Source organism: Abramis brama (assembly GCF_963993115.1).
Source record: "Abramis brama genome assembly, chromosome: 24".
NCBI classification, from domain to species: Eukaryota; Metazoa; Chordata; class Actinopteri; order Cypriniformes; family Leuciscidae; genus Abramis; species Abramis brama.
In genome coordinates, this window is record NC_139986.1 from 17741351 (window position 1) to 17753793 (window position 12443).

General features: G+C 36.8%; 3 protein-coding genes across 3 annotated transcripts; 2 read left to right on the forward strand and 1 right to left on the reverse strand.

Moving 5' to 3' along the window:
- The first annotated feature begins 928 nt into the window (after positions 1-928).
- LOC311075083 (uncharacterized protein) lies at positions 929-2926 on the forward strand. The gene is made up of 3 exons (XM_084102178.1): positions 929-1064; positions 1357-1431; positions 1540-2926. Exons 1-3 carry the CDS (start codon positions 1042-1044, stop codon positions 1895-1897), a joined length of 456 nt encoding a protein of 151 aa, XP_083958304.1. The 5' UTR covers positions 929-1041; the 3' UTR covers positions 1898-2926.
- A 5157-nt stretch (positions 2927-8083) lies between these two features.
- pdx1 (pancreatic and duodenal homeobox 1) lies at positions 8084-11368 on the forward strand. Its single transcript, XM_084102168.1, has 2 exons — positions 8084-9089; positions 10243-11368. Exons 1-2 carry the CDS (start codon positions 8660-8662, stop codon positions 10599-10601), a joined length of 789 nt encoding a protein of 262 aa, XP_083958294.1. The 5' UTR covers positions 8084-8659; the 3' UTR covers positions 10602-11368.
- Positions 11369-11481: 113 nt separating this feature from the next.
- On the reverse strand, positions 11482-12443 carry urad (ureidoimidazoline (2-oxo-4-hydroxy-4-carboxy-5-) decarboxylase). Its single transcript, XM_084102174.1, has 2 exons — positions 12208-12443; positions 11482-12087 (listed from the first exon to the last, which is right to left on the reverse strand). The coding sequence occupies exons 1-2, from the start codon at positions 12380-12382 to the stop codon at positions 11738-11740; spliced, it is 525 nt and encodes a 174-aa protein (XP_083958300.1). The 5' UTR covers positions 12383-12443; the 3' UTR covers positions 11482-11737.

Consider the following 12443-nt stretch of genomic DNA (forward strand, 5'->3'; position numbering starts at 1 on the left):
GAGTCAACAACTGCCCGACTCATTGAACCGAGAACGCGCGTCTCTGATAGTAAAATAATTTGGAGTTAACTAAGGATTTCATTTGCATAAGTTACCTTACAGCCGAATAGCAAAAATGTTACAAATAAAATGCTCTGGAAATGTGTATGACTTAATTGTATTGAATTTTATCTACGAAAGCAAACGCAAACCAAAGTTAGTTTTAATTATTTTTAAATATAAATAAATGATTACCAAGGGATGTAAAGGAATTTTAGTTTTGTTTGTTGTAAATACAAATTAAATTTAGGTTACAATTAGTGGGACCCGTGGTTTATCATGGTGGAAACAAATTTAACTGAGACACATGACAATAAACACCCATAGGCCTATAAAAAATTAATCGGAAAAACGTAATAAATAGCAATATGTGCCTACATATGACTTAGAACGTTTTAGAAAATGTAATATGCCAGGGGACCACGTAATAACGTAAAGAATCACTGAATCATTTTGCACGGTTTCATTCAAACGAACTGTTCAAGAGAACCGATTCGCAGAAATGAGTCATCCTTCTAATCACCGGCCCCGTTCCGTTGGGCAGATTCGGGCGCGCAACGCTGCTGAATTCGGAACCGCATACTACTCTAACTTTTCCTGCGATAGAAAGATATAGTAAAAATAGTAGGAGTAGTATGTTAGTATGTGGTTCCGAACTCAGCAAGCAAGCTGTCAGTCGAATAGCAGATGTGACCATGTAGGTGCCTGTTTGAAATGCGATCGTAGATCGTCAGCAAAGTGTCGCAAATAAATGTTGTACTTGTTAATTCAAAGTACAGAAAGGTTTTATATTTTTCGTTTGAAATTTTATCGTCATGCTCATGTACGCAACTGACGTCACGTTATATTGTTACATAGGTTATTTAGGTTAGGACTGAGCTAGTCAAACGGGGTCCTAATTTGGGTCCTCAAGTATAGGAAACAACAACAACAACAGCAGCTAGCAAGCAGAGTCGAAACGAATTATAATTTAATTGAATGCCGTTAAAGTTTAAATAAATCATGGATGATAGTGAACTAGAGAGGTATGAATATCCTAAATATATATATTTATTTGTTTTCAACCAATTCAGGGGGTTAGTTTAAGATGTTATGCTATGTGTGCAACACTAGCTAACGGTCAGTAGGTAATAATGTATGGCCAGGTATCATACTACAGTGACACTGCCTTAAAGAAGTACTGTGAATACAACTAAGCAATATAGAAATATTGAATCTTCTTGTCCCTGCTGCAGTCAGGATTGTCAATGAAACAGTAAATGCTTCGGGTCCTTAAGGTCACTCTATAAATCCTGTTAATATCCCTTCCTCCCACAGGAAAGCAGTGGAGGAGCTCCTTAAAGAAGCTAATAGAGCAAAAGTCCGTGCCCAGACAATGGGTCCTGCTGGCTGGTAAGTGTGGATAACCATGTTAGAAAGCTTTCTTTATCATAAATAAATGATTGTGTAATTCCCTTATGTATTTTGCGTCTGAAAGCTGGTTAAATCGCTGTATTCTAGGATGAAATGTCCGCTGGGAAGTACAAACAAGCGCTTTCTGCTGAACACTCTTCGTTCCTCTGCTCTGACGCGTACTTCTGAGAGAGGAAGGGATGAACACAGGTACAACAGAGTTTGTGAAAGACATCGTAAAACAGACTGTGAAAAGTGCAATCACAAGAAAGTCGATTCACACAGAAGGCACAATTCTTCTTCTCATTCTCACACTTCAAAACACCTCTCTTCGACACGCAATCATTCATCATCCAGAAGCCACTCCCCCAGCCTCTCCCGGAAGTCAGATAGGAGTCGATCGCGCTCACCAGTGCGGGACAGTTCTCCAGATGTCAAAAAATACACTGACAGAAAGAAAAAATGATGGAACCCTCAACGGAGAATTTGTTTTGGGAATGCATGAGATATTTACGTCTGTTCATGTTTGCTGAACAAAATTATTAAAATAGCATTTTAAAAACAACTAAACAGACAGATTTTTACTATTGAGAATGGCTGTGAATATTTATTTATTTATTTATTTGTTTAACTTTAAAGTACGATTTTCAGAACGATTTTAAAACCTTATTGTGCTTTACAAATGTCTCTTCGGATGTTTTTGTTTATATATACAGTGTGTGTATGTTATATATATAGGACATTGGTTTAATCGAAACTCAAAAAATATTAGGCCTATGTTATCCGAACCACATTAATTATCTAAGCTGATAAAAAGCTAAAGATAAAAATTTGTGATAACAAATCATGAAAATATTTTTGACAGTATAGGCCTATATATTGTGTGTGGGTGTTTGCAAGATTTACTGTTTCCAGTAAGCAAGCATATTTTATCGCCGTTCGTCCTCTGCCATGGATTATCTCTTATCGAAGAGTCTGAAAATTTGCTTTGTTTCCGTGTGATTCTCTATACTCGCACCTCACCATGAAAAACATTATGCATTTAATAAAAAACTACGTATCCTACACGTGTAGCCAAAACTGCGTTCTCCTTTAGCCTACTGTTTTAATAGACTAAGCGTCTTGTGGGTGCAGTAACCCCTCCCCACAACTAATCCTAAACCTACCAATACTGGGGGGGTAATTATTTGGCGGGGGTCGAAATTCGGCACAACACCTGTTTTATCAATATCTGATTACGTATCGTTTTACATAACGCAATGTACCATTATGATTTATCTACGCTGAACTCGTTTATAGCTACACATTATTCCTACTCAAACATACAAGTGGTTCCAGAACGCTTTTGCGTGTCCCCTAACTGGTTTATTACATTTTATCTAAAATTTCAAAACGCATTTTAATTGCTATAGCCGATTTTATGTACCAGTGCCTTAAGTTGTGTATTTCCTCTTTGGCATGGCAAAGCTACATTAAATATCACTTTGCCCCATTATTCCTCTCAAAACCTTCCATGGATATACTTCCAAATTGCGTCGTCTCACTCACGCTTCATAAAACCTTTTGTGCTCTTTCAACATAGTCGCGGATAACGGTTTCCTTCCCTTTTCAAAAGAGCTCATATATAAACACCATTAAGCGTCGTTACTGGCTTGATTTGCGAGGGATGGATTTACCTGAACTTTATGGTATCGCATGAGAGCCCCATTAAGATAGCAGAGAAAGTGCCATTATTGTCATTTGAAGAGGCCCATGTAAACACAGCACTATGTCATACAGTCTCCACTCCAATGTTGCTTGAGCATAATACAAATGTTTCAACCTTTTTTATAGGCTAAAAATAAAAGAATGGGCGATTCTTCCGTTACTTTTACTAATCTTGATACTATTTGAAATGCAACAAATATTATGTTAAAGGATGAAAGTTGATTTTGGTGTAATGTGCTCCCCTTCTGTGGAAAAAAAACAACTTAACCAAATAGAGACATTTCAGCCCTCTTAAAAATGAAGAAAAAATAGAAATGTAACGCTTAAATCTATTTTAGTCTATTAAAATGGGAAAGGATTGATTGTTTTGGACGTGTTTTTAGCATAGAAGACTTGGGGAAATTCCAATCACCTTTTTATGCTGCCCGTTTCTCTCTGGCTCTGACCTCTCCAAACAGCGGACTGCCCGGTGCGCGCACGTTACGCACACATCTCTAACTAATTGAGTTTCGTTTCACTCTCCATGTTAATTCGTTTACACCGAACAGCTCGTTTTTATTTAACCACGAGGACTTTAGTTTAACCCCCTGAGGTCGACGGTATCGCCGGCGATACCAGCTCGCTTTTTTTTTATCAGTGTAAAAGAAACTCATGAATACTCTGTTGACTTTGATTTTCCATAGGAGTTCCATACATCAATCGATTCTGTTAAATGTGTATTATTTTTGTGTATACTCACAATAAAAACATAGTGTTGTGCTTTTCGACAAATAAAGAAAAATAAACACGAAGCGAGTTCTGCCTTCTCTCTGTCCGTGTAGTCCATTCTGAAACGCGTCCGAAAATGAACCATAACTCAGTGAATACTTCTCACACATACACGTGATATATGTCTTTATGAAGCTTGAAATCTCTTCTTTTAAATGAAGTAATTTATATAAAAAACAAATATTCTCATCTTGTGAAATCTGTATTAAAAGAGAGCGATTCCAGTCGACCTAATTAGAGCTAATTCAAATGTAATGTGACTCCGCCCACGGAGAGCGCACGCTATTCAAACGCAAATGGCTGAGGCAATCCTATGAACGCCCCCGTATCAGCTCGAGAAAACCAAAACACAAGTTTATTCAGAACATTACTTGCTTACACCGTCTCGCAGCGCTGTGAGGAATAATGAGGAATACAAGGAATACGAGCTGAGGAATACTAGTAAGTTTTTCCTTCTCGGGTTTCTGTTTATGAATGAATGAACGGCATAGATGCGCGCTGTTTACCACAGCTGGCAAAAACGAGCTCTAAAAAAAAAAACACTAAAAGACTTTCAAACTTTCACAGAGACCTCAAAACAGAAAGTACAAATCCTTTCTTTAAAACGAATTTCGTTTTGTATCAATTGTATCTTAATTTTAATAATATTTTCATTAACAAATTTCCTGGATTTAAAGTAAATAAGCCTATCGTCAACGAATGATGATGTTTTAGCAAACTGTATTGCTATACTGAGATGAGTAAAAATCGACTGAAATATGCAAATTAACATTTATATGCCCTAATATTTCATGAAAACAACTTTACAGTCAGGCGAAATATGAAAGACAACATTTTGTTTAGTAGATTTGGGTACAGTTTTTACTGTAGAATATACTGCCTCGTCAAATAAGCTTTTGTTTAGCAATTTCTATATATAAAATAGCCTAATATTTTTGTCAAAAATAAAGTCATCAACTAAGATGTTAGCTGTTCCAATGTTGGCTATATTCAAAGTAATGAATACATAGATAAAATGTAGGCCTATAATCTTTCTTTTTTTTTTTTTATAAAGAAAGAGTACACTTGAAATATTGTTGAAATTGTAATTATTGTTGTAATTGTAACCTTTTTAATAAAATAGCACAACATATGTACAAGATAGATGTAAGCAAAATCTTAAATGGTCAATATAAGTCTTCTAAATATCTTTTGTCCTTTGTGGCTCAGCCAGTTTCACACCTGCACTGAGAAAAACAATAAGTAGAATTTACTCAATTTTTATAAGGCAAGTTTTTGCACAAATTTTTTTCAAGTAAATTTCACATTGATGGAAATTAAGTAAATCTACTTAACTAAGCCGAGTAAAATTCACAAAGTGAATAAGTACATATAACTTGGCCTGTTAAATTATATTGAGTAATTTTTACTTACAAATCTGATATAATTAATATAATTAAGTAAAACCACTTGATATTTTAAATACATTTTACTTGTTTTATGCAGTGCTGGTAATTATTTTAAATTAAATTAAATGTTACTCTTATAATGTGACAAAATAATACTGTGACAATGTGCAGTTAAGAGTAATTTATTAAGAAATAAGCATATACAGAAACCTATAATGACAATAATAACAATTCAGTGTGTTCGGTCTCTCTCTTTGTCCCTCTCAACCGGTTTACAGCAACGGAGGCACAAAGGGCTGAATGCATTTGAGAAATATCCTGAAATTAAGAAAAGAGAGAGAGAAAAAAACAATAATCAGTAAACAGCTAATACTTTTAAATTAAAAGTTAATTAATTTGCATTCACATTATTCATTTCATTTAAACCAAATCATTAAAAACATCCTGCATGACCTTACTCTCATAGTCAATTTACACACATTAATGCTAACATGTGACACACAGCAGATATCAAGGCTACGAATTAGGAATTTGGGAGTACGAATTATTGTCATTTACAACGTGGTTACGATTTAGTAAAAGCAGGGACCATTTAATAGATAGTATGCACGATTTAGCAAATGAATGAGGAAATGAATTATATTGTGCACGATGAGGGAACGAGAACCTTCTCACTTAGGCCTATTGTTAATTCGTGGCCAATATTTGTCATCTATAAAGAAAATTGCACACAAAATAAATATTAAACAAAAAGATCATGATTTAAGTGACATATTCATGGTTTTTAGGCGTAATTACTGATAAATCGTGTAAAACGTAAAGTTTAAAACTGAGAAAAAAATATGGCTAACGTCTACAAAGTTAACTCGTCATTAACCCTCTTGAGTCGGCAAAAGCGCCCGCGCGTAGCAGCAAATTAGACTTATACTCCGTCATTTTTGGTCATAAAGATTACAGACTTAAGAAATATGAAAAAATAAACTGTTAAATGTCTACTTTTTCCACTTTCAATCGAAATAAAACATTGTGCTTTTGTAAAATAAAGAAAATAAACAGGGTGCTTTCTGCCTCTGCCTCTCCCTTAACTTTTTTCTGGAGCACGTCTCTAAACTTAAGAACACTAAACTTTTCAAATGTATAGCATGAAGTGATGACAAGACAATCGTTGAATTAATCAAAAAATCATTATAAATCCGTAATATAATGCAGTTTTTTACTGTTGCTTACCTGTCGAGAGCCGTTGGAGTGGAGATTCGAAATCCCTCAATCATCGCGTGTTTTCTTCTTTCTGCGCATGCGCAGATTCCTTTCTTCAAGGACTAAATTTTACTTGATTTTTTTAAATTTGCTTCAAGTACTTAATTAATGCATGTAAATATGCCAGAGAGTCAGAAGTCAATTTCACTTGTCTGTTGGATGTCTAATATTTACAAGTAAAAAATTAGTATATAATTAGGATTTACTTAATATACTAAAGTTTTCATTTTTACAAAATTATTCTTAGCAAAAGATACATGATTTTTCCTGTTTTATTTACTTTGACATAAAATCATTTTTTACAGTGTGTGTGAATGGCTCATCATTATGCAGAGTGGGTGGTAATTCAGGTGAAAACCACTCCTCGTTCACGCCCCCTCGCATATTGGCTTTCCAAGCAAAACCTGTTTTACATCAATTTAAATCAATGTATGATTTTATTTGAACGATAAAGCAAGACTATTTTCACATAATTTTGAAGAAAAAACTATAGGCGACGACATCCATTGGTCAAAAGTCTTATTGACACATATTTACTATGTGTTTTGTGGCCTTATTTCAGAATTTTTAGTTTTTAGTTTTTTCAATATCCACGCATAAACATTATTCTCTCAAAAATTAAAACATGTACATACACGTGGCTCACATATTATGGTAGCCCTGTTTGTGCTTTATAGAGTGAATTTACACCTTTGCCATTAATATGTTTATAAGCAACTGAAAAAAGCACAAATGTCAGGGCATGTCAGAACATCTCAAGGGCCCAGAAAACCGCTCAGACTCCAGAGGGTTAATGGACCGTGGGCGGGTGTGCTTAATGGCAGGTAAGCTTGGTTGAAGACAACATTTGGGACGTAGCTCATGTGTGTAATGATTGTCCTTGTCACCAGTGTTCATATTTTACGTGACAAATACTTAAGGGGGCCTCTTAATACAGGCAATAGTTTTGGGGCGCAGTCTGATAAAATTTGAATTGGCACCATAAGCTAAACGTCAATTAGCTACTGTTTGATATACTTTTTAAAACTTAAATTTGTGCTATGTGTGATATGTATAGGATAGCCTAAATCTCGAATAAAGTGCTATCACCTGAAACTCCGCAAGGCTTGGTCATCGTGATTTTTCCGAGTAAGATATAGCCTATTCTTGGATCAACATATTTTGTTGATCCTGGAACAACATCCCTGTCTGAAAATGTAGTCCTAAACCTAACCCTATCATAAATTACCCATAAAATCAGGACGAAATGATGAATAACACTGAGACAAAACTCGACATAAACTGTAAACTTGTCCCTCAAATGGTTGATTGAAATGTTGTTCCAGGATCAATAAAGATGTTGGTCCAGGAACATGTTGTTGGTGAAAATCACGTTCACCATGGTGACTTCCTCAAGCGAATTGGACGAATTCACTCGCATCTATTTACCGACAGGTGAAAATACGCATTCTAAATATCATTACAGTTTAAAGCTTTTTTTAAATTTACACATATAGAAAAAAAGGATTATGCATTTTAAGACCCCCCAACCGATGGTGCAAAAAAAAAAAAAAAAAAAAAATCCTTCAGGACAATAAAAAAATCAGATGGGTTTGATGATTTTGCCTCTGATAAGTGAGAATCGACCCTGTCTCTCCTCGGAAGTTGATAAGACAAATAGAGCCCCGAACCATATAAAACTAACTGCTTTATCAAGCACTTTCAAGTAGCTTTTATTTCTTTTTTACCGGGTCGGTATTCAATGAAAAGAAGAAGCTTTTCCGCGGGGAGCAGAGATACGGATCCCCCGATTCACCTGTCTTTGTAGACCTAGGTTAGTATTACAACTGCAGGTGTAGCACATATAGTCGCAGGCAAACAGAGAGTGTTTGCCAAGGGCATTGATTTGAGCATGGTCAGTTCTGTTCAATTATTGTCAAACCGCGGGGCAGTCAAAAGGAAACACGAACAGAATCTACTGCCAGTTGACAGCTTTGTGTAAACAGTGAAAGCGATGGTGCAGCAGGGTCACATGGTCCCGGTGGCACACCTATGAGGCCCTTGAGCGGCGCCAGACGCTCAGACTGCAGGTAGAGCAGAGGTCCTGATCAGGGGCAGGGCGCTGGCTCATGTGCTCGAGTACAGCACGGTTTCCCCGGTCTGTGGCAATCATGAATCGGGAAGAGCACTATTACTCACCTAACCATCTGTACAAGGACTCTTGCGCCTTCCAGAGACACCCCAACGAAGACTACTGCCAAAACCCTCCACCGTGTCTGTATATGAGTAGACAGACTCAGTCCGTCTACACCTCACCTTCATTGGGCGCACAGGACCAGCCAAATCTTACCGACATTACCTCTTATAACATGTCGACCCGGGATGATCTAGCAGGGCCTCATCTTCATCTTCCTCAGACTCCACAGACATCTCTACAGACGCTCGGGGGTTACGGAGACTCTCTTGACCTGTGCGGGGATCGGAACAGATACCATCTCCCATTCCCGTGGATGAAGTCAACTAAATCTCACGCGCACGCCTGGAAAGGACAGTGGACAGGTAACTCGTAGGCCTACTATGGTCATTAATATTTACAGGTTTACCAAATAACTTTTATTAAAACGAAAGCAGGCCATAATGTCAAATTCAAACGCACGATCTTCAAACTCTCAAGCGCTGAAACGAAATCTCCTTTTTGAAGATAATTATTAGGCTAATATTTCTTAATGATCTAAACTTTCTTAGAGTCATAATTCAGTTTTTGTTTCTTTTATTTCACTCTGGAATATCTACATTTTAAAATCATTGGCCCTATATATTTATATTGCAAAATTATTAATGCCTGATTAGCTGCCTGATTATTTTTTTAAACTATATATATAAGGTCATTTTGAGAACAATATATTTTTTGGATATATTTATTGTAAAATTTGATTATGATTAAAATTAATATAAAATAAAATGCTAAAAAAAAATAGTAAAACGTTTAATGACAACAAAATAATTCACTATCTACATCGAATTTGGCCTATATAGCCTACAATTATTATTAAAAAGTAGGCTATATTATGTAGCCTATAATTAATATGATTATTTTGGGATTCAAAATTATGACACGAGGAACACAGCATTTGCACGTATAAATGATACGAGAAATATCATTCGTGCTATAGATACGCACTTTCATGAGATCGTGTTGGTTACTTGACACTTGAAAGGTCTCCAAAAGCGTGACATGGACCAATGCAGAATTTTATTATTGATTTCTTTTGCTTTAAATAACTTAATCTTTTAAAGACTAATTTTAATTCATAATTAGTATTTGATTAGAAAACGAAAGAGAGGATATTATTGCTGAAAATCATCAGACAAAACATCTGGTGCTACAAATATTTCTAACGTTCAGTTCAGCCTAAATAATTATTTCAGAAATTGTTGATTCAGGAGAGGCTGCTTAAAGTAGGCCTAATTCGACACAACACTGTCAGAAACATATTGTTTTAGAAATTTAAATCAGGATGGTTAATGGTTGGCAGGACTACAAACTGAACTGGTTCTGACCATTTAGCCTACATTTTAGGCTATCATGCGTCAGATAACTTTTAAACTATAGTCTGTAATATCGTCAGAGGCAGATGGTGTGACAGCGAGAAAAATGTAGAAAAGGTGACTTTACTAAAAATGTCACTGATGTAAGCTACTTGTGTTTTAGGCCCTTACATGGTAGAGGCCGAAGAGAACAAGCGCACGCGGACTGCTTACACCAGAGCGCAGCTGCTCGAGCTCGAGAAAGAGTTCCTCTTCAACAAGTACATCTCGCGCCCACGCCGCGTGGAGCTCGCGCTCACCCTCAGCCTCACCGAGAGACACATCAAGATCTGGTTCCAAAACCGACGCATGAAGTGGAAAAAGGAGGAGGACAAGAGGAGAGCCAGAGGAGTGGATCCCGAACAGGATTCCTCCATCACGTCCGGGGATTTGAAGGATGAGTCGAGTGTGGCCCCGGGAACTCTAGCGGGACCGCCTTCACCCCTGCACTCGCACGTATCTCCAGTTTCACAAGACTCGTAAGAAATATGACTGTCCAAAAGAGACATCCGAGACTGTATCATCAACGCAATCTATCAGTCTGCCATCGATGAGTGGAACTATAAGTGTGCAAAATGTGACTTTCCATTCCATTCTCACAGTGACAATGACGACATTTGGTCAAATCCTGAATATTGGCAGTAGGGGGCGATCTCAGTTGCGCGAGAGACGAAGCTTAAGTAGAGTCAATTTCGAGTTTTCTGTGTAGGCTAATTGAAATTCAGCACGCCATTGAAACACCAAATGTTCAAGATCAAATAGGATATATTCTTGGACATTAACCTATTAAAATTTTAATGGCTACTCATTTTTATAGATAGACAATAAATAGTTTCTTAATTTAGGCCTACAAATGGTAAATAGCATACCTCTATCATTACAACATTCTTTAAATAAAATTAATAATATTTATGCAGCTAGACCTATACAAACCAATTAATAGCATGTGGGCACTGTGGCGTCATCATGCGTTTTAATTTGGTGCAAACAAAAATAATAAAACAAAGCAACCCCTAGCCTATGCCGCCAATTAAAATATATATAGGCTATATTTAAAAATCACTATACCCTGATACGTCTGCAAGATGTCTTTTAAAGAGTGCTTCATCTGGAAAGCATCTGCTGTGTACAAACATCTGAGAGACATCTTTAAGATGTCAGTTTTACATGCTTACATAAACATCTTAAAGACATTTTCTAAATCTCTATTTAAGTCAGGAAACGTCCTAGTATTGCAGATGAGCAAACACACACACACACACACACACACAAAAACATCCTCCAGATGTAAACACATATCAAATAGACATCTTTGAGATGTTGCAACATGTTCTAGGGAGAGTGCATCGACAAAAACATGTGCTGCCGTTTTTATCACTTCTTTTTATTATAGATTTACATTAGATCACAAAATAGTAAATATTATCTTATTGAGTTAGAGGCCCTAAAACGTGGCTTATAAACGCCATAATAGGCTACATGAATCAATTTATTTAGACACTTTGCTTTTTGTGTGTTCTTATTTTACACAAATTAACATACAAATTAAAAAAATATAGCTAGGCTACAATCAAGTAGAGAGAGGCAGTAAACACTTTTGTAAAGTTAACTTGGGTAGGCTACAGTTTGGTTTGAATGCCAGATAGGACAATATTGTGTAACCTGAGGCTACAGATTTTTTTAACCTCTTCGATCGCGAGCTCCCGCTCCGCTGCACAGTCATTCTTCAGGCGTTCAGACAGTCGGCGCACAATATCCGCTTTGTTGTTGAGACGGGCGCATATAACGAAAGGGAAGCCAAAGCGTTCCTTGTACTCCGAGTTTAGACGGTGCATGAGCAGAATCTCTGCGGAATCCAGTGTGGTCATACCGGCTTGACTCTGCTCTTCTCGAGACTCGCGTGTTAGTGTCCCGCTCTGGAGATCTCGGCCCGCCAAATCAGGATGACACCGCAAAATGCCCTCTTTACCTGAACACATGTAATGTAATTTTATTGTATATAAACCGGTAAATAAATTATTGTGTTTAAAACTTAAGGAAACGTGATACCAAGTGTTGTTAACTTGATAAAGCAGAAAAAATAGCCTACCTGAGTCTGACAGGCTGTGAATGAATTCCGTTATGTGAGCCTCGATGTCTGTTAGATATTTGAAAGGCCGATGGGACCATATTGCAGCAGAAATGATAGGGCATTTCTCAACCACATTACCGAATAGTTCCACAAATTCTTCGTATGTGAGTGCATTTACAGCGCTTATGTCCATGGCTCCGGCGCGTGTTCTCTACAAACTGAAAATGGCTATAACCAATATTGGACGAGGTCAT